This window comes from Cydia splendana, chromosome 1 (assembly GCF_910591565.1).
Source record: "Cydia splendana chromosome 1, ilCydSple1.2, whole genome shotgun sequence".
Classification (NCBI taxonomy): domain Eukaryota; kingdom Metazoa; phylum Arthropoda; class Insecta; order Lepidoptera; family Tortricidae; genus Cydia; species Cydia splendana.
In genome coordinates, this window is record NC_085960.1 from 1,833,654 (window position 1) to 1,857,526 (window position 23,873).

The window sequence follows — 23,873 nt, forward strand, 5'->3', positions numbered from 1 at the left end:
TTTGCTTTAGAGATAGTTTGAGTCCCGAGGAAGGACATAGGATAGTTTTTATGTCGGAAATCATCCTTGAAGAGAATGCAAAGGGGGGTGGAATTGAAAGAGTTAATCAATTACCTAATAATTGAAGTAAGCAATGCGCGAATTGAATGGTTGCTATGAGCATTATCCAGGCGCTATACCTTCCTTAGCTGCTGTCACTAATCCACGCAGACGAAGTCGCGGGCAAAAGCTAGTTGATAAAATAAAATACAAAAGTAAAATGATTATGTTATGACACTTAAGTATTGTGAAAACGTTCTATGGTGGGTCACAGATTTGCCTCCCGGTTATGTCTGAAAATAAGGCATTTACATACCTACTTCGTTACCATCTGTTTACATTAATCAATATTAATATATAAATTCTGGTCAACAAATTCCTACTATTTGGTTCAGGAACAATTTGGGAATACAAATTACTTATACAAACAAAATTAATTGATGTTCGATTATACGTACATACGAGTAGTATGCCCAAAATTACCTGTAATATAGTGCGGCAGCTCTCCAAGATCAGTGCTCTGCTGCAGGAGGAAGAAGATCGCCAGCTCTGCCATCATTAGCGTCGTGAACCCCATTTTGGCCGTGCCTAGAAACGCCACCGGCTCGAAGCTCTCCGGGTTGAAGTATTTTCGCACATGCTCACGAACTGACAACACCCAAAATAAATATAAATAGTTATTTTCACCACACCAGCTGGTAAAGGCTCTCTTGAATGTCTGTTCGCGATAAACTCAAAAACTACCTACTGAACAGATATTGTTTTCACCTATCAATAGTGTAAGGAAATCATGTTAAGCCGTCCTTTTTTTTAAAGATTTACAATAAATTATTAATGAGCAATTTTCCAATTGTATAATTTTACCATATGAATTGAAATATGTGACTGGTATATATAATTTCCACCAGAAGGAGTAAATGACGGTGTGACGTTCTGTTTTCGAATTACCTCCGGACGAATAGGGTATTTTCCTACTAGTCAAATCTGTTACTTTTTTAGAACTGTCAAAATGATTTGCTAATATGGAATTTATATGAAACATTATATCGTGACGTCACGGTCAACTCACAGGTACTTATTATATTTCTATTCGATAGAAATTGTGTTGATTGAAACTCCTATCCATTGACATAGATATCTAGGGGCTGGCTTTACGGACAATAATAATGAGGCATGACAGGGGCCAGTACAGCGGTATGACACCGGTACAACGCGTTTGGTTGATGAGATCGCATCACGCGCGCGATTGGTTGATGAGTTCGCATCACGCGCGCGATTGGTTGATGAGTTCGCATCACGCGCGCTATTGGTCGCAACTAGTTGCGTTAGACTGCACGATTGGCTGGAATTCGTGAGTCACACCGCTTAACTAGTACCATTTTTAGTGCCATAAAGCCAGTCCATACATCTTATCGGTTTTTTTCTTCTTTTTCAATTGCAAAGTAATTAAAGGCTACAGGCATACTTGTAGGCGTATGAGGTTAATTGAAAGATTGAACATTTGTCAGCTCAATGATTTGCAAAAACCGGTCTTAATGCTCCGGCACAGAAACGTTAATGCTCCTATCTGTATCTGTTTCTGTTTTTCGAATAATTATCTGGTGCTTTATTTCATGCATGGTGTAAAATAATTTATTTTAAATACAGTATAATCTTCTTCTTCTTTAAGTGCCTTCTCCATCCCGGAGGTTGGCGGCCTTATGTCTATATGCCATTCTATCTGAAGTCATGCGAATTAGTTTCTCTGTACTGCCCACGTCCAACCAGTCTCTTATGTTCCGTGTCCATGATATTCTCCTTCTCCCACGTCCTCACACACACATAATACAGTATAATATGTACCCTATTTCAAATTCTGATTCTATTTCATTTAGATTATGACAAAAAGTCAAATCGCAATATAGTCATCAACAATGCAATTTATAAAATTAAGAAACTAAGAAAAATTGCTTACAGTTTATCGGAAAGTTTAGGTATGTGGCATATAAAAACGTAATATCGCCAACATTGTGGGAATTATACTCCAAGCTTAAGCATTATCAACGTAAAAAACTACGTAAACTTAGTGTAGTGGCTAAAACGACAGTCAGACGGATGCAAGGCGAAAAAATCAAAGATACATAAATAGGTCTGTACGTGTAATAAATTGAAAAACCACAATACATGTGTAAAATATACGTGTGATAAAAAAAGGTATATTAGTTATATTTTGTGTCTAGTTTACTTTTAGTTTCTCAAGAAATACATTTTGATTTCGTGGATTTGCTTTATTTATTTCATTGCATTTTTTAGAAAAGCACTATACATACATCGGCGTGAAAAGGGGTTGTCGGCCTCATAACTAGCTGGCCTCACTACGTTCGGCCGTCTATATTAGGGAATGCTCCCGGTACTGAGTTTGTATGGCGAGAACCGGGAATTCCCGGTTCCGGTACTGTGTTTGTATAGAAAACCGGTACCGGGAGCACTCCCTAGTCTATATGCATTCGGCCGGCAACCCAGCTTCCCAGCCTCTGTAGTAATGTACATACATATATTATTCTAATTAAAAAAAGATGACTTAAATGTAATGATGTGATATATTTTTAGAATCGGCTTAAAATGCCCTTTCATTTAATATCACACAAGATAGCCCATATAACCATTCCAGTCGCAGAATCACAAAGTGGTAACTAAATGTCAGATGTGTCGTAACAGAGTCCACACAATGTGTCTAGAATTGTTTCGAAACAAAGTGTCGTCGCCGTGTCTACACTTTTCCGTAACAAGGTGTCGACACATTTGTGTGCACTTTGCGTGCGGTTTGCGACTAAATCTGACAGCAAATTTGTGACAGCAAATGTCAATATAAAATACCTCTTGAAAACCAAGGTTTGTCAAACTACTATTAGTGTCTCGTGTGCTCGTAATTCTAGTAAGTCATCATGGGCAATGCAAATGATAATAATCGACCGAAACCATATAAACACCCAACACCCGTCAACCTTTTACAGAAAAGTTTTTAAAGAAATTCAATAAGCTACTTAGGTCAGGCAACGAATGCTCCAAAAGTTGTAGAGGGAAATGCTCGGAACACAATTTTTGACTCCGTAACTCGGTTTGACAAGTTAGGAGGTGAACATATCAAAAGTCCCCGGCCGTAGCCCTTGAGCGGGGGGGAGAGAGGGGGCTTTGAAGGTCCCATTTTCCCGTTTTTCGATTATATCTCGGAAACTATGCATCTCAGCGACATGGCCACTTTGACGACAATACAAAATGAAAGTTAATTTAATTTGTTACAAGTTTATTCAATCAATTTTTTCGATATGTTGAATAGTTTTTGAGATATCCGCTCTTGAAAGTTTATTTAGGGCTCTCAATTTTATCTTGATATATCTATATCAGTGAAGGTGCTAGGCCGTGTTTGGTATCGTTTTCGTATAAATCTGGGGTGCTGAATCCATTTAAGATATCACATTGACACCATTCCACAAGATAAAAATAAATCTTTTTAGGGTTCCGTACCTCAAAAGGAAAAAACGGAACCCTTATAGGATCACTCGTGCGTCTGTATGTATGTCCGTCTGAATACACAAAATAGTTCTTTACCTATAGATGACAGGAAAACCTATTAGAAATGTGCAGTCAAACGCGAGTCGGACTTAATGTACGGAACCCTTAATACGCGAGTCCGACTCGCACTTGGCCGGTTTTTTTGAAACTCTTCTTGACGCTTAACCGCTGAACCGATTTCGTTGAAATTTGGTATAGAAATAGTTTGCGTCCCGGAACAGGACATAGGATAGATCTTATAACCAAAATCATCTTTTGAAGGTGTGAAAAGTGGCGTGGAAATTTGTACGGGAAATCAATAACCGCTGAACCGATTTATATGAAATTTGGGATGGTCTACATCTTTGATTTAGTTAAAAATGATGAAAAAACATGACTTCAACTTCACCTAAACTTAAACAGTATTAACTTCAAGAAGTCAATTCTGAATTCCCCCCTACACCTCATTTCACACCTTTAAAGGATGATTTTTGAGGTAACTTATTATATCCTGTCTCGGGACTCAAAATATATGTGTACCAAATTTAAATTAAAACTGTTCAGCAGTTTAAGCGTGAAGAGGAGTTTAAAAGAAAGTATTTTAATAAGTTTATATGTTTTTACTTCGGAATGGTGTCAATGTGATACCTTAACTAAATTTGGTACTGCGAATTTATACGAAAACGATACCAAACATGGCCTCGTAGCTTTACTGTTGTAGAAGTCAAAATAAAATTGAGAGCCCTAAATTCTTATTACTTGGCCAAACTTGTGTAGAAGGAAAAGGTAAAATAAAAGTCTTCGGCAGGAATATAAGACACACATATATTTTTTTTTTGCGTTACTATTTCATTCATCAAATATAAACATACCTTGATTATACTATTCTAGTGAGATCCTCATAGATAAACAAAAACATTTACTTAAAAAATTACAAGGTCGAAATGTCACGGAACTTGTGAGAGTAATATGTGAAAAATTAAAACTTTTATGACAAAAAAAATCTGGACACAATTTAAGAATCACCCAATTGCGTCGAGGAATCATCTGTATTTTTGCTTGTTTCATTACCTCCTCGCTTCTTTTTTGTCCTTTGTATTCAGTAGCAATTTGTTAGATCTGAAAATAAAGATAACTTGCGTCGTCACGGATGTCGATTTATAGGTTTTAGGGAGTGCAGAATTCGAAAACGATGATCATTTTATAATCCAAGATGGCGGCTACGTATTTTGTCATAAAAGTGGAATCCAAAATAGTCATCATTTTCGAAATCTGCGCCCCCTAAAACCTATAAAACGATATCCATGACGACTTTTATGACATAGTGCATGGCCGCCATCTTGGAATCCAAAATAGTCATCATTTTCGAAATCTGCGCCCCCTAAAACCTATAAAACGATATCCATGACGACTTTTATGACATAGTGCATTGCCGCCATTTTGAAATTGAAAATGTTATCATTTTCGAAATCTGCGCCCCCTAAAACCTATAAAACGACATCCATGACGACTTTTATGACATAGTGCATGGCCGCCATCTTGGAATCCAAAATAGTCATCATTTTCGAAATCTGCGCCCCCTAAAACCTATAAAACGATATCCATGACGACTTTTATGACATAGTGCATTGCCGCCATTTTTAAATTGAAAATGTTATCATTTTCGAAATCTGCGCCCCCCAAAACCTATAAAACGACACCCATGACGACTTTTATGACATAGTGCATGGCCGCCATTTTGGATTCCAAAATGGTCATCATTTTCGAAAGCGCGGCCCCCTAAAACCTATAAAACGACATCCATGACGACTTTTATGACATAGTGCATGGCCGCCATCTTGGAATCCAAAATGGTCATCATTTTCGAAATCTGCGCCCCCTAAAACCTATAAAACGACACCCATGACGACTTTTATGGCATAGTGCATGGCCGCCATTTTGGATTCCAAAATGGTCATCAATTTCAAAATTGGGGCCCCCTAAAACGTATAAAACGACATCCATGACGACTTTTATGACACAGTGCATGGCCGCCATTTCGGATTCCAAAATGGTCATTATTTTCGAAATCGGCACTCCCTAAAACCTATATATCGACACCCATCTCGACATTTATGACAAAGTGTTTTGCTACCATCTGCATGCAAGACATTTCTATTATTTTTACGTACAAAAATAGCCCCCTGTCAACTTTCAATCGAGATTTAATCGATAATTTATTCGATTAATATTCAGATTAATTCAATTTCAATCTATGTTAGGTCGACTAAACTAATCGCGATTAAAATTTGAGAATTAACTTTTTTTATTCCATTAATTAGTCGAATAAACAGTTAATCGATTAATGCCCATCTCTGACCACGGCATTTTTACACTTTGAGAATATCTGAAAACAAATCAACACAAGGAGCCATTTTGCAAATCCAGTAACATACCAGTAACTTTGTTATTACTTTTGACAGCGCGTGTCATGTGTCAACACAGAGTCGACACAAAGTCGAAACATTGCAACTACTTTGTGACTGCAATATTTCTCAGCCTTAAACCATATTTATACATCATAATTAACAAGTTTCGTAGTATGTAAAGCGTTATTTCTGTTATTTAAGTATAGTATACGCATCGAAGTACTAAAAATGCTTCAAATAATATAGTTATGAACACAGGCACTGAGAAGTAAACAATTTCATTTCCGGCTAAACTAAAACAATGTGGTGGCGCGTTGATTATATTACACTTAGTTTATCAAATCACTCGAGCAGTTTAATTCCCCATAATAATTTAAGTCCTATTGTAATATAAATGCAAACAATATATAATTACGTCTTGTAATCCGTTTTAGAGATGGCGTATTAATGTCACTTATTTTTATTTAAGTATTTTTCCATCTGACAGTTTCCATTTGACAGGAACAAAATGAACGAATGAACGAATGATTTTGGCATAAAGTAGTCGCAAACCCGAAACAATGTGTGCACACGGCGACCACACTTTATGTCACTTTGTGTCATGTGTCGACCCTTCCCCATTTCTGGTAACTGTGTCGACACGGCGACGACTCTGCGACTGGAATTGTGACCGAAACAGACGGTGTCGACACAAGATGTGTCAACACCGCGTCGTAACGGCGACTGGAAATGGTTGTATGGGAGGCTTCTGAACAAAAATTACACGTCCGAAAAAAGGTGACGTCATAACTACTCTCCTTTTTTCATTTATTTTTTTGGTGCGACGGGTCAAATTGATTTAAATGGCCTTAAGATCAATCGTACCGATTTTCATGCTTTCAACACAATTTGCTGGGTTTTGACAAAAACGGGACCAATTAAGTACTATACAATTCAAACATAAAAATCCAAATCGGTTCAGAAATGACAAAGTACTGAGGTAACAATTACATACAAAAAAATACGGTCGAATTGATAACCTCCTCCTTTTTTGAAGTCGGTTAAAAATACCCAAGGGCGGTAAAGTTACGTTGACCGGAAATGAGACTTTCCGCCCGCCAAACAAGCAACAGCTTTAGAGTCTGAGCGGAAAGAGAAAGTCGTAGAATGTATTGGATCATACTCGTACATACGTGTGACATTAAATACAACTTAACAACAACACTTACCTCCTGGCAACAATTTATTACTCTCCATAATTACACTTATATGTAGTAAAATTGTATTATATTAAAACACAATCTTCTTCCTACGTGTTCGAGGTACGATCCCCTAATGTTCGAAATAAATTTGTAAACCACTGGCTTTAAAATTTTATTTTAGTGTCTAATTAGCTGCGTCTTTTACTAAGTAAATAAAACACAATTTATTCGCATTAATTCAATAATAAATAAAACAATCAATAAGTTTTCTACACCCGACTTGATAATCGAATGATATCAATAAATGTGAACTAAAGCCGCAATATATATAGGTACTTATGTCCAGAGATGTGACTTATCTAAGATAAAAAAGTATCTAAGATAGGTACCCTTAGACACTTAGAGCAACACCGGCTTCCGACAGTCGGTACAAATCATTCTGCCATTTTTAGCGCACTTCTCACTCACTACATACAAAATCCAATCTGTAATGACGACACAAATACATAGAAAATGACACACGTCAAAGACAAATCTTGCACACCTCGATCTCGTTTTATTTAGTTTACTTTATTGCACATAAAGTTATAAGTACAAAAATGGCGGATGGCTTTTTTGTGTACGGACGAGTCACTACACGCACCGCCATAGGTAAAGTTGTGCCTATGCCTCGGCAGAGGGGAAATAGTAGGTACGAATGCCGTCTACCTTCCCGGTGTTGCTCGAAGAAGATAACATGGGTCATTGACAGTGTCAAAAAAACAGATATACTTACAGTAAGGAAAGATAAGTCGGGCCCTGGAGGGAAACTACCTTAAATTAGGTATGTACCAACTAGTCGGGAAAGCCGACTATCCGGCCACATTTGTAGTCGGCGATTAGTCGGCGACTAGTCGGCAAAAATGACCGATTAGTCGGCACTTTATTAGTGAAAGAAAATCAGAAAAAAAAATCAACAGTCAATATTTACCATATGTTTTATGTTTATTTTACTAAAATACCTATTCAGGGTGCATACGAAAACTTTTGTTCATATAATTGACCGTTTGATCGTTATCATATGTTGGTGGGCTGGTGTTTTCATCTACAGGTCGATCTCAACTGATGCTCGTGTAATTTCATGTGCAAGTTCGATAGTATTTTTTTTTAATTATCATTCAGTTTTTTTTTTAATGGTGGAGCCATGAGGAACTATTAATGTTATTGCAAAATTTAGAGACTTAGTCAGGGCACGTTGCTCGTAAAGACGCTGACCACAGGGGATAGGTTCTTAACTGGAGACTACGTACGGGAAATAGAGCCTTAGAAATACCTCCCACAAGCTGTACTGACGGTCTCCTCAGGATCGCAAAATAAAAGAACTAAAGACAGAAATTGAACGAGGATTCTTGTGATAGGTCTTTGAACCTGTAGAGAACACCTTTTAGCCAAGCTAAATTATGATGAATAGCGCAACCAAAGGAGCAAAACTATTGTTTTTCACCTGAACTTATACGAAACTAATGACCTGGCCGACTAGCCGATTAGTAGCCGACTAATCGGCCATTCGAGCGCCGATTAGTTGGCTAGTCGGCTAGTCGGCCAAATCAATAGTCGGTACATCACTACCTTAAATCCTTAAGCTGGCTCATTTTACTTAAAGGAGACATTCCTTTATTTTTAAAAAGAAACAAAACTGCATTCAAAGATTTTCTAAAACTCTCTTGCCTCACCCGGGACTCGAATCTACCATAACTATATAACGGGTAATATACAAACATTTAAATCAGAAAAGACGAATATTACCCGATCAATACCTCAGGGCAGCGTTCTCGGTTCTGTTTTATTTTTAATCTATATAAATGACCTGCCTAAATCTATAGATAAATTTTGCACCCTTTTTGCTGACCAAATTTGCATCTGTAATAATACCTGGCCAAAATGAATTACATTTAATTAATAGCTTAAATTCAACCATTCTAAATAACGTAACCTGGTTAGATGATCATAATTTAAAAATTAATTTTAATAAGACTAAACTCATGCAATTTAGGCCCTATCAGAAACGTACCATAAATATAGATTTCACATTCCAAAGCACTACATTAGAATCCGTCCACTCTTTCCCACTGTTAGGTATACACATCGATTCGATTAATTGGAAAGAGCACATAAAATGCAGTATCTGTAAAATTGAGCCGTTTCACTTATGCCTTAATCAGCAAATCCTACTATAGCATACACGAATTCTTAAGCGAGTAATAGATTATTCAGTTGTATAAGTCGATAGTCGCTATAATTATTGTGAACATTATTGTTATTATTAAGATTTGAATTAGTTGATATTGTCTATTCATATTTTTAATGTTCATGTTGAGACTGTACTTAGCTTTAAGCTATTTTAAATAAGCATCAAATGTACACATGAAACGCAATAAAATATTTGAAATTTGAAAAATTTGAAAATCGACTAAAAATTCCAAAAAATAAAAACTCGCAATTTTATTCTACTAGACGATACAGTTAATGTTAATGATAACATTTCTCCATGAAACATTAGGTCTTAAACTCGTCTGTCGTACAAAATATCCATAAAATCTAATATTTAGTACTCAAGATTTTTTTAGACAAGCCAAATTGAAGAAAAAAAAAAATACTTTGAAAGCAGTTTTGTTTCTTTTTAAAAATAAAGGAATGTCTCCTTTAAGTAAAATGAGCCAGCTTAAGGGTTTAAGGTAGTTTCCCTCCAGGGCCCGACTTATCTTTCCACCTTGTATACTATACGCTAACGACTACGTAAGTAATTTACTTTCTATACATCTCGCTCGCACTAATATGCGAGTACGAGCGAGATGCATAGAAACAGTGAGATGGGACAATTGCTAGAATTGACACTACTCGTACTTATATATTACAATAGCTTGACTTCTCAATAGAATAAAGTATTTTTCACCTCAGCAGGTCCAACAAGGGTACTTTGCTTCTTAACAACAGTGAGCAAAATGCGATTTTGCTCACTGAGTCATTTTGTCTCACTCAGTGAGCAAAATGCGATTTTGCTCACTGATTGAGACAAAATGACATTCAAGTGATCTTTATAGTCAAATGTCATTTCAACATGCGGGGTCTAATACAAGTTCGATATACTTGGGTTCTATTATCTCTGTCCCTCTAGGTATGTTCTCACTGCTTAGGGTGAAAAATTTTGTGTACTACACGAGATCAAAGTTATTTTACATCTCGTGCGCTTTTCAATCCCTTACTACGCTCAAGATTCTAAATTAGATTCACTCGCTACGCTCGTGAATCTATTATAGAATCTTTCGCTTGCACGGGACTCAAAATAAGCACTCGAAGAAATATCAAACTTTGATCTCTTGTTGTACAAATAACTATTTCTACTCGTCGACTGTACCTAATTCTTGAATTAAGATTTCTTATACCAAACTGCAATTGGGTATTTTTAATGTATGGGCTCCCAACTCAACTACACTATTCATTTCGATACAGTTTAGTCAACTGTAATGAAATTGACCAATGACAGCTCGCTGCGATCAAGAGGACGAAACAAAACCATAGCTCAAATTAATTATTTATTTTAGGTTGTACCTATAGTAGAAACAATTGCTTCAAAAGTCAGAAACGCGCATGTGACACCCTTAATATAGCAACATCCATCAAGTTTTTCAATCTCGTACCTCACTTAAGCAACTCAGCAAGCTTCGTTGCCTAAACACGGTACTCGACTGAAAAGCTTTCTATTATATCACGAGCGTATAAAATATTATTACGTAACAATGTGATTACTCTGTATAGGTAAATTATGACACCAATTTCAGTTTATAGGTTAATGAGTACTTAATGACGTAATGAAACAAAAACACTCGGTTAGACTGAATATTTATGTACAAAGTTATAACATACTTACAGATAAATTAGACACTAAAGCACCTTTCTCACTCACTTAATTTATTAAATTTATAATTTTATACCTATGTATATAATATCTTATTAAAATAAACGAAAAAATTAAATTCCTAGTTAAATTGATTATTTTCGGAAATAACATTAAACTTGCATTAAACCTACACTAGGCAAATGCCTGTCCCATGAAGGATAAAGTGTGTTGACATTTATATTTTACAATTTTTTCTAGGTACAAGCAACACTTAATCAAATAGAAACTGTCTTGAGTCATGGTAACATTAAGCTAATTTTACGGTATAACTCACATATTTTAAGTCACCTCCACACAAAGGGAGATCTAGGGCTCCGAAACATGTCACGCGATCACTAATATACCCAAGGTTCACATCTTCCTTCGGCTCTCTTCGTCTCTTCAGCATGACGCAAGGGATTATACGGTGAGTATGAAAGCCAGACCAACTAGCACCACGCTGGAGTTCAGGATTTATAATTAAGTTTCTATAGGTACACTATCCAAGGGCCACGGCTCCTTCCTTTGGCTCTTTCTGTCTTCCCAGTATGACGCAGGAGATTACGGTGAGTATGAAAGCTAGACCAGCTAGGACCGCACTGGAGTACCCCACCCAGGGCGCGAAGTGATCGTTCTGGAGGAGACACTGGGAACCGCGGGTGAACGCGCACGTGAACCCTGGAAAGAAAGCAGATAAAGTGGGATTGCCATTATGTGATACCTTCGAGAATAATATAGTGGGATTTTCTGAGTTGAGAAACAAATGTACGGGAAAACGGGTTTAGCACAACTTTCACACACACATTAAGGACCGATAGACATAGACATAGACATAGACATAGACATAGACATAGACATAGACATAGACATAGACATAGACATAGACATAGACATAGACATAGACATAGACATAGACATAGAGAATTTTTTTATTTAACACCACATTGAAAAATGTTTACAGGCAATGCTACAAAACATTATAAGGCTTAGAATTAAACTTAAATAGGCAAAAATTTGTATATTTACATGTAGATATAATTTTCTTAATTATGATGCTAAAAAGGAGCGAACCTCAGCATGTGTTGCAGCAGGCTTACCTACTACAACGCTGGTTTTCAGGCCGACCCTTCGTACAATACGAATTTGCTTGCTGCATGTCGGAAACTATGGCTAAGACTATTTTAGTTATTTTAGTTCGATAGGTACTATTCGTTTGGTTTTATGAGTATAAACTACTAGTTTTGAGTGGGTAGTCTGATACAGTGACATCGCGAATTGAGGAGCTACGCTTCAAGCATTTTCCATCGTAAAAAATGGTATCATTGCTCCATTGCCACAGTTTTCGTTTCGTGAGCCTTGTTGCAAAGAGATAACATCTACCAATGGTCTAGCAATTTTATATCTGGCTGTACTCACAGCTAATCCCCATGTAGAACCCGTGGGCCCCCACGAAGGCGACGAGTGACACAACGCTTGACGCGAGGCCTAACGCCATCGCGACGTCACGCTTATCCACTGACTCCAACAACACGGTGGTGTGCCATATGAACGCCAGAGCTGAAAAACATTCATAATTAGATTTTTCTTAAAAAGACTTCAGAGCTTCAGAGTCATACGACATGAACCTAGCCGCCGTGCCGCCGAAGTAACGCTCTCATTTTAAAACGACATTCATTCATTTGATATTGAAATTCAAGGTACCATAGGCAGTAGGCCTGCCAATGTCAAATTATAATACTTCGCGCTCGAATATGCAAGCGCGATAGAGGCAGAGGGCCGACCGCGAACACCGAACTTCGCAAATTTCGGGCATCGTTCTCTTTTACTTATTCTCACAAACTACTAAGAAGATACTACGTATCTTATACTTAAGGCGTAATTAGAGTGACAGAGATAGTTGCTCGCAGTTTACCAACTTCGATTTTCGCTATATATTAGCGTATGCAGATAAGCAACAACCAAGTGAGATGAGACCATTTCGTGGCACTTTCTCCTTGTAAAAGTTGTTATGTTTAGTATATTTTTCCTTTCTTTTGTGTTTGTGCTTACAAATAATTATTTCTCATTCTTATATACAAATTTCCTGAGAAACCATGCATTTATATTAAGTAAAAAAGTGAACTTACTGCTGACCAACCAAACCACCATATAGATCATTTGGTGGAAAGAGTACATGCTGGCGCAGGAGCCGTCGTCGCACGCGCCTCTGGTCACGCGCCCGCCCAGCGCGCATGAGCAGTTCGAGTATACGCTGAAACCGGAAGTTAATTAATTAATTATTTCAATCATATTTAGAAATAGAAAACAATTTTAGGCCAGTAAAATTAGACCCATTAAAAGCGTTTTGGGGATTTCATTCCCAGCAAGCTGGAAATCGTTTTAATACCTTTCGTTTGGTCCTAAATGCGTGCAGTCCGAGTTTGCGCAATTCCAGGAGGTGTGCATAAATTTAGGGAGCCTTAGGAGATACATTTTTCCATGGATTGCCAAACCACTCGACGTAAAAGGAACCCAGCATCAATATCAATGGCACTATCAGGAAGGTTTGGTGGATCAGACAATTCAGTGTCTGGTGAAAAGGCATTATCAAAAACAAAGAAATCCAAAATGGCGGCCTTTTTTACAGCTTTATTGACTACGAATTCATATTGAGGTACCTTTCGGATCCTCAGATTTGATACATTTTCATCATGATTAGAACAAATTTTCCGTCGGACGTACCGTTTTCGATCTACAAGCAAAAAACTGCACAACAGCAAAAATGTATGCACACCTCCTGCGCAAACTTGGATTACACGCATTTGGGACCAAATGAAGCTATTAAAACGATTTCCAGCATGCTGGGAATTAACTATTCGAAAAAATCTAATTTGATTGGCTTATTCACGTAGAATTCAAATACAAAGAAAATAAATGCGAAACGGTGCACAAATCGTATAGGACGAGGCGTTCCCCAATGCCTTGTACGAGGCTTGTATGAAGTCGGTAAAAATGCTTTAGAAGTTTACAAAAGAAAGGTTTCGATGAGAGTAAAGTAAAGAATTTACCCAATAGTATTAACTGTGTCAGCTGTAGCACAGCCGGCGTGGCAAGGAGAGAAATACGTCGTCATCTGCTCGGGGACACAGACGGGATCATACTCCATCCATGGTCGATCGCAACTGAAAAAAACATCAAAATTTATTATAGCCACATATAATTTATAATTAGAGTGTTATAAATTTCCATAGGCTGTTAAGCTCACATAGGCAATGGCAGATATAACTCAAAATGTAGGCAATACGATGGGTGGCAAAATATTGCAATTCCACCACTGTACATGAGTAAGCTTGTGAAAAAAAACCTCACGAATCCTCATGGCTCAGTCATTTAAAAAAAAAAAAACAAAAACTGAAGTTTTACTTCACCGATAAAGGTCCGGTAAATACCTACCAAAATAATAGGGTTGTTGACACATGTTGAATTGTATAACTAAATCTAGTTAAATAGATAGAAAATGAGCAATTTATCACAATAAACAGGAAACTTAAATAATATAATATATGGAAATAATAAAAAAATACAAGACCTCAAAGTATGGGACGGCCACTTGTCTGGGACGCTACGTGCGTAGATACCCTGGCGCCGTCCCATATTCCAGGCACCAAAGTTGGCGCTGGTGCGGCCGCATCCTCGGCTGAAAGCCTCAAACGCCACAAATATGTCACACTAGGTAGTAGCTACATATTTGCGGCGTTTGGAGTGGAAACCTTGGGGCCGTGGGGACCTAGCGCGCGTCGTCTCTATGAGAAGCTGTCAAAGCGCCTCATAGAGGTTTCCGGTGACCAGAGGGCTGGCCAATATTTTGCCCAACGGATCACCATTGCCATCCAGCGGGGCAATGCGGCCAGCCATCTGGGCACCCTATCTACGGAATACGACTTAGGGCAATTTTCTTATTTATAAGTTTGTGTTTTTATTATGTTGTAAAAATTTTATTAAATAAATAAAAAGTATAAAAAAAAATTTTTCAACTTACAAATAGGAAAAAAAAATGGGTAGATTCGATTCCTTACATTTTATTAAAAAAAATATTGTATACCAACAATATACATAAACGCATTAGGTAGGTATATCACCGGCAAAATCACAATTCCCTTGTTTCCAACATCGAAACGGCCCCTAACGTTACATCGTGACGTCACGACGTATTGCCATTTGTTAGAAGTGTTTCGTGAGTAAAGTGCGGGTGCCAGACTTCGACCATTTGTGACTTTTGTATTGCTTTAAGACAATGGGTCCCATACAGACATTTGATCCTAAAAACAAACCTGATCGATTTAATTATACCATTCATAAAAAAACCGGCCAAGTGCGAGTCGGACTCGCGTTCCAAGGATTCCGTACATTACCCAATTTTAAACAATGTATTTTTTATATGTGAAAAGCGAGTGAATTGCCTTTAAAAAACCCGTAGGGGTCGGATCAAAAACTGAGTAATTAATCCGACTCACGCTTGACTGCATATTTCTAATAGGTTTTCCTGTCATCTATAGGTAAAGAACTATTTTGTATATTTGTTTCAAAATTTTAGACCCAGTAGTTTCGGAGATAAAGGGGGGGAATGGTCATTATTTGGCTATTTTCTTAAATAACTTCTAAACTATTTATTTAAAATTAAAAAATATACGTATATTTGAGATTCTCAAAATGAGTTCTCTCATTTGATATGTAACACGATATAGTTCAAGAAACATTATTTTTTAATTTTCTCGTTTACACCCCAAAAGTGGCCTCCATGTTTAAAATTCATTTGTTTACGTACGATGTCCGTCTTTGGGTCACGAATTTACATATGTGTAACAAATTTCAACTTAATTGGTCCAGTACTTACTTTTGGAGAAAATGGGCTGTGACAGACAGACAGACGCACGAGTGATCTTATAAGGGTTCCGTTTTTTCCTTTTGAGGTACGGAACCCTAAAAAAATCAAATACCCTATTATTACATAAGTTCCGGATAACTCACAGGTCGTTTCAGGGAAGCTATCACGAATGGAATGAACGAAACTTTCATTGTATGTGTGACACATGTTGCACATGTATCGGTAGGTATACATACAGTCAGAGCCACCATTTTATTGGATAATGTCATACATCATACGCACATAGATATTTTCATTCACTCAGTCATTCCATTCTGCCAGCTCTTGTGAATAGGGTATTTGACTACTACTCAAATCAGTTTCTTATTTAGAGCTATCAAAATGATTTTGCTACTATGTAATTTATATGAAACACTAGCATGTGACGTCACTATAAAATTACCTACTCTTTATAGTTTTATACGGGTTATAAAATAGAAATTGTGTCTAAAAATAACTGCTGTCTACGTTTCTATATTAATTTTCTGGTGCTTTATTTCATGCATGGTGTAAATTAATTTATTTTAAATACAGTCCAATACCCTATTGACCGAACTTGTACGAACCGGGGTTTAACCAATGCTTTAGACATTTTTGATAGCAAGACCTAAACTTACTCGCAGTTTAATCCACAGGCAGGCTGAGTATAATTAAGCTCGGTCAAGCCTCCAATCCCGCTTCGATTGCAGCTCAGCACCGCCGCCGTCATCGCAACGTAGAACGCGGTAGCGAGGAAACTCATCTTTGCCGCGTTGGCGACTGCTGCGTTACGATCAAACTTCGGCATGATCGGGGCGGTGTAGAGGTATCCCGCTAGCTGAAAGTACGACTCATAATCTTAAAAAAAAGTAAAACCGACCTCAGTTCCACTTTGTTACATAGTACATTTTGCTATGTTACGACAATAAGTTTCACCGACTATTTAGTTGCATAAAATGGTAGAATAAATGTTTATTCGACCTTGCTATACGGTATACGACAATAACTACAATAAGTGTCACCGACTATAGGGTGACACTTATTGTAGTCACCGACTATAGGGTGACACTTTAAAAACGGCCTGAGAAGGCACTATCAAAAACTAATCCTTTAGGGTTATAATCGCCCAAATCTAAAAGAAAACCGAAATTTTCGCGGGTTTTTCGATATTTGACAAAATTGCGTTCGGCGCTCGAAGTCACAAACTTGTATTATTCATTGGGCCAACATCATAAATAAGTCTGCAAAAAATTAGAACTACCGGATTTGACGCAAAAGAGCCAGGTTACAAAATTCGACCAAGTTATTGGATTGTAACTGCTGTTTACGTTTCTCTATTAAACTTCTGGTGCTTCATTTCTTGCACGGTGTAAAATAATTTATTTTAAATAAGTACAGTCAAATACCCTATACTCATGACAGACATTTCATTAATAAAGTCATTGCAACAAGAAGGTCTATTCAAATTGTAACTCATATAAACGTAGAAAATACAATTTTAATAACCGAAAGAGAACTTACAATAACTCCTAATGCGATGAATATTAGTTTTAACTCAACATCCATTAGGTTCCATAATGAATCGTTGTCCGGCTGAACGTAGTATTTCACCTGTAAATAAATAAAGGGTTTTTAAGTATTTTTGTTGAGAAGAAAATACAATTAAGAATGTAATTTGTTGTCGTTGTATCATCAGCCGTAAAAGTGCATTTATCAATGAATTCATTCATACTTTCTGCATGTAGGTAATTTCGCAGCTCACATCACATAAGTTGGGCACTTTTTCGTAAAATACTTACTTGGTCTTCTGGTCTTGGTCATTTACTATCATTTTCTGATTTGTGATGGAGAAAGAGGCTTAATTAGGCCATCGATCCCGATTGATCCCGATCACGTGATAGCTTTATTCAATAAATAACTAATGTGAATATTCTTAATCACAGTAACTCAGTGATGGTACTTGAATGTCTCCCGGTAATGTATGAAAATAAGGCAAGGACTGCGTTACCATATTTTTACATTAATCAATATTAATATATGAATTATGGTCAACAAATTCCTACGATTTGGTTTAGGTACAATTATTTTTCACATCACCTATTCGAAAAAGTTGTACTTTTCTGTTCTAGGACACATTTTTATAATTTTTACATAGGTACAATTTTTTTAGCTTAAATAGTGTTTTGAATGATGATAATTTCCTCATTTATTTATTTTTTATTTTCCTCATTTTGTGTTTATTTTCCTCATTTTTTTATTTTCCTCAGTCGATGTAAAAAGTAGTTATGTATCACACGGCATCAAAATTATTTCGTCTTGGGCGTTAACACTTCAATCCCTCATTACGCTCAGGATTCAATGTACCTACGCCCTTGACGGAAATATATAATTTTTATCCCTTGTAACACAAACTACTATATCATACTTTTTACACAACTGCCCAGAAAGAAGAATGTATTGTTTTTTTGGCAATAGATTAATGGCATGAAAAAGTAGAATGACCCAAAAAGCTAATTTTCTATGGAAAAGTTGACAGTTCAGTACAAATCTCGCGCCAGTCCTTGAATGAATTTATGTACCAAGCATTAAGTACCTTACCTGGGCAAAGGCCGCATCATGCAGCCCGAAGCCCCGCCAAGCAGCTACCAGTAAGGCCATCGCCAGGATTTGCAGGACTCCCACCCTGCTGCCAAGGACGCGACCCATGCTACGGAGTAGACCTGGAAATATCAATAGCTTGGTTTTATATTATTTTTACTCAGAAAAAAAAAGAATGCTTACAATAAAGCGGCTCAATGGGCCATAAACACACAAAGAAATAAAAAATGATTTTCCAGTAGGTACTCCAAACGTAAATATACTGGAGTATAATAATTTCTGAATGTGATTCTGGCAAATGTAAACACCCTAATGTAAATCTGCGTATCAACCTTCCTACCTCATTGTCTCTCTACAAATTTATTAATTATTATCTAGTTTCTAGGTCAATAGGCTGCGATAATGGATGTAAAGCAGCCGCAATTCAGTCAGGTGAGTCAGTTGCTTTCGTAAAAACCACGTCCGATGCTTAGGAGCATTAGGTTGCCAAACTTATACGAAGTGGTGGAAGATGCGTACCTTTGTCACTTCCACGTTTTATTTCCGGTGCCGGAATCGCCTCAGGATACCTGTGGAGCCGGACCAACGTGAGCAGGAAATTGATGACTGTGCTCAGGATCACCAGCCACGCCAATTCCAAGCTCAAGGTTTTCAAAGTCCTACCGAAGGTGAACACCAACACGCGGTATAGGATGAAGAGACCTGAGGAATGGGAGGGTAAATATTTAAGTGAAGTGATAAGATAGTCGTTCAAATGTTTCAGTTATATTACCAACGTTTAAAAATCCGGGCAGCAATCAATTTTAACATTTGCAGCAGCAATGCAGTCGGCTGTAATGACACGCTGCAATACTGCTGCAGTAATACTGCCACAGAATAAATATAATAAATAATAGTACTAGGTACAGAAGACTCACTCTCTAACAAAACGCGTCTGTTACGATCAGGACAGATATGGCCGCTAGGTGGCGACAGCGCCACGCGCGGTTTATGGCTAGCCACCAAAATTGGTGTGGAACGGATGTACTTTTAGCTACCTGTAGCAAAGCGACGAAATCGCGGACTGAGCCACGCCTGATACTGCCGACTGCATAGTGCAAAAAATTACAAATCCATACTAATATTATAAAGGCGAAAGTGTGTTCTTCACGCTTTAGTTGAAATTTGGTATGTTAGAGATAATTTGAGTCCCGGGGAAGGACATCAGGATAGTTTTTATGTCGGAAATCATCCCTGAAGAGAGTGCAAAGGGGGGTAGAATTGAAAGAGTTAATGGATTGCCTAATAATTGAAGTAAGCAATGCGCGAATTGAATGATTGCTATTAGCATTATTCAGGCGCTATACCTACTTTAGCTGCTGTCACTAATTCCACGCAGACGAAAGTGATTTTATCTATTAAATAGCACCTACTCATATTATCGAGAATCTCTGTTTCGCCCTATGCTTGACTGGTAGAGAATGCCTTAAGGCATTAAGTCCGCCATTTGTACTTATTTTTATTGAGAAGTTGAAATAAATAAATAAATATTAACTTACCAACATGCATATGCAGGTTATACGAGGGATTCTGTTCATCTAAATACGCAATTCCATGTGAAAAGAAGGCCGCTCTTCCGAGCGCGGCCACAACCCCACATATGAGCAGCATGGACAGACGGATGGCAGTCTTCGTGGAGATACCCGTAGCTAGTGGGACTGCGGTTTCGCAAAGACCTGCAACCGAAAAGCAAACGGTTACGCGCGGATTTTGTGCTTACTGATTATCAAGGTGCATCCACACAGCAGTTAACTTTTGTGGTTCGGCCTTCGCATTTAGACACTCGTACATGTACCTTCGTTTTTTCTGTGCTAATGCTAGATCATTTAAACCACATTTAAACTATTCAGGTACCTAACTTTGTACCTAAATCACAACCAATAACTCTTAAAATAAGACCAAAAGGTACAATAATACTCAATTCACCTTCATCGACAGTAACCTCCGGGTCGGGCAACGCAAACAGAGGCACCGTGACTACCAGAGCGGCGATGGTCCATCCCACTAGCATGCTCCTTCTCCTCTCTGAACCCAGCCCACTGATTATCGGGACCACGAGGAACTCCAGCAGCGATATGCTCATTATAATGACATCTAGAGGGGAACGATAAATACGCTTTAGGAACCATAAAAAAAATTGGCTAAAATCCCCTAACTACAGGTACAGTACGTAGTTAACGTACCTACAGGTAGGTTTTACGTACATATTTCTTTACGTCATTTGTCTATTTGGTTTGTTGATAAAAACTAGCATAACTAGCCAAGTCAAAACCTCATAAAATAAATGCACTGTAAAAATGATTTTCTACCCAGAAATTGGCACCCATGATCTCATTATTTTTGTCGGCGAAGTCAACAACGACGCATACCGTAAAACGCATAGTGAGTAGGGATACTAGGAATTACGAGGGTGAGGGGGGTGAGATGGTATTTTTTGACCAGAGTTATCACATTGTTACGTAAATAGGTACTTTATTCTCTTGAGAAGTCAAGATATTGTAATAATGTGTCAATTCTAGCAACTGTCCAATCTCAATCAATTCCTATCCCCCTAACCTATTATGTGTAGCCAGCAGCGCATACTGTCCTACTTCAGCCACGTAATGAGAAGGGGAGATGAAAGCCATGAAAAGCTGATCATTGTTGGAAACCCAACTCCAACTAGATGGAGCGATCAATTAAAAGGGGCCCCATCCTCAACCAACTTTTGCTCGGTTGTCAGAGACGCGATAAACAGGCACCGTTGGAGGCAGATCATAAAAACCACATGTGGAGCATCCACATCCACCGATGACATGAGGGAGCGACCACAGAGAGAGAGCTAGAGGAACACTTTTCAAGTATATAAATCAACGCGCCCCATCCATATCCATATTATAATATTATTAAAGGAAGTATATCTGTTACCTTTTCAGGCTTAAACCGCTGAACCGATTTAGTTGAAATTTGGTATAGAGATAGTTTGAGTCCCGAGGAAGGACATAGGATAGTTTTTATGTCGGAAATCATCTTTGAAGAGAATGCAAAGGGGGGTGGAATTGAAAGAGTTAATGAATTGCCTAATAATTGCAGTAAGCAATGCGCGAATTGAATGATTGCTATTAGCATTATCCATGCGCTATACCTACTTTAGCTGCTGTCACTAATTCCACACAGACGAAGTCGCGGGCAAAAGCTAGTTGATAAAATAAAATACAAAAGTAAAATGACTTATGACACTTATTGTGAAAACGTTATATGTATGGCGGGTCACAGATTTGCCTCCCGGTTATGTCTGAAAATAAGGCATTTAATTGCCACTGCGTTACCATCTGTTTACATTAATCAATATTAGTATATCAATTCTGGCCAAAAAATTCTTACTATTTGGTTCAGGAACAATTTGGGAATACAAATTACTTATACAAACAAAATGATTTGATGTTCGATTATACGTACATACGAGTAGTACTTATACCCAAATTACCTGTAATATAGTGTGGCAGCTCTCCGAGGTCAGCACTGTGCTGCAGGAGGAAGAAGGCCACCAGCTCTGCCATCATTAGCGCCGTGAACCCCATTTTGACCGTGCCTCGAAACGCCACCGGCTCGAAGCTCTCCGGGTTGAAGTATTTTCGCACATGCTCACGAACTGACAACATGCAAAATAAATATAAATACTTAAATAGTTATATTCACCACACCAGCTGGTAAAGGCTCTCTGGAATATCTGTTCGCGATAAACTCAAAAACTACCTACTGAACAGATATTGTTTTCACCTTTGAATAGCCTATGTAATGTAAGCAAATCATTTTAAACCGAGATGGCTCATATGCCAATTGTCTCATGATGAAATAAACTGGTCACTTTTCAACAGAAATGACTATTGAAAAGATGAAACACGATTACTGGTTTCCAAAGCTAAATAGATTCGTCAAAAATTACGTGTCTTCTTGCATGAATTGTGCTTACAATAAAGGTACCACAGCCAAACCAACTGGTTATTTGCGTCTCATCCCTAAGGGCGATCAGCCATTTCATACAATGCATATGGACCATCTTGGACCATTTATTCGGAGTAGACAAGGAAATATGTACGTATTAGCTATCATCGACGGTTTCAGTATTCGTAAAAGCTGTTAAGAACGTCAAGACTAAAACAACTATCAAAATATTACAAGACATATTTGATACTATAGGAGACCCGAAGTCCCGAAGGTTATCGCTGTGATCGCTGAACTAGTTTTACGTCGTCAACCTTTAAAAAATATCCTAACGATAGGTTCCAAGCATGTTTTAAACGCTGTTGCAACGCCACGAGCTAACGGGCAAATCGAAAGATATAACCGGACCATATTGAGCTCGTTAGCCACTATCATGGCCAAGATGAACGTGATTGGGACACACTAGGGACACACGGTTAGGTCGACTTCAGTGGACTCTTAATAATACTCAAAATAAGACGTCGGGCAAAACACCTTCTGAGTTAGTCTATGGACAGAGAAGCGTTAACATAACTGAAGCCGCTGTACTTAAAAATTCTTTGGCCGAAACATCTACGGGAGATGCACAGCCAACTTTATCTGAAATTAGAAAGTCGGCTAAAGAAAACACAGAAACGAATCAAAACTACATGGCGAAAACATTTAATCAGCAGAGAGCACCGACTGTGTTTTTCAAGGAAGAAGACCTGTTTATGATACCGAATCACCACAATCCTGCTACAGGCAAAAGCAAAAAGTTACGTCCAAAATTTAGGGGACCCTTCAAGATAATTGCTGTACTCGACAGCGACCGCTACGAAATATCAAGCATTGACGGACACTCTAAATCCAAGTATTTATCCGACAGGTCACTAAAAAAATTTAAAAAAACATACAACCGAATTGATGACCTCCTTCTTTGAGATTTGGAAGTAGGTTAAAAAGATGGATTACATTTCAATGTGATAAGGAGACTGACACTGAAGTAGTATCATCTGATGCGTCAGCGTCAGATAACGAATAAAAGCTATGCTATGATTAGATGTACCTAGATAACCATTAAAAAAACTAACAAAGTTGTTTTTAGGGTTCCGTAGCCAAATGGCAACAAACAGAACCCTTATGGATTCGTCATGTCTGTCTGTCTGTCTGTCTGTCGGTCCGTATGTCACAGCCACTTTTTTCCGAAACTATAAGAACTGTACTGTTGAAATTGGTAAGTAGATGTATTCTGTGAACCGCATTAAGATTTTCACACAAAAATAGAAAAAAAAACAATAAATTTAGGGGGTTCCCCATACTTAGAACAAACTCAA

The 23,873-nt window shown here is 37.8% G+C and overlaps 1 protein-coding gene across 1 annotated transcript in view; it reads right to left on the reverse strand.

Annotated features, from left to right (window-relative positions):
- Nucleotides 1-11,058: 11,058 nt before the first annotated feature.
- Nucleotides 11,059-23,873, reverse strand: part of LOC134806680 (solute carrier organic anion transporter family member 2B1-like) — a 78,343-nt gene continuing 65,528 nt past the window's right edge. The window contains exons 6-13 of the mRNA XM_063780010.1: nucleotides 19,075-19,124; nucleotides 18,556-18,677; nucleotides 17,479-17,568; nucleotides 16,596-16,795; nucleotides 14,123-14,236; nucleotides 13,202-13,326; nucleotides 12,492-12,632; nucleotides 11,059-11,753 (exon numbers count right to left, since the gene is read on the reverse strand). Of these exons, the coding sequence (XP_063636080.1) occupies nucleotides 11,575-11,753; nucleotides 12,492-12,632; nucleotides 13,202-13,326; nucleotides 14,123-14,236; nucleotides 16,596-16,795; nucleotides 17,479-17,568; nucleotides 18,556-18,677; nucleotides 19,075-19,124 (1,021 nt within the window). The 3' untranslated portion in view covers nucleotides 11,059-11,574. The remainder of the gene's footprint in view (nucleotides 11,754-12,491; nucleotides 12,633-13,201; nucleotides 13,327-14,122; nucleotides 14,237-16,595; nucleotides 16,796-17,478; nucleotides 17,569-18,555; nucleotides 18,678-19,074; nucleotides 19,125-23,873) is intronic.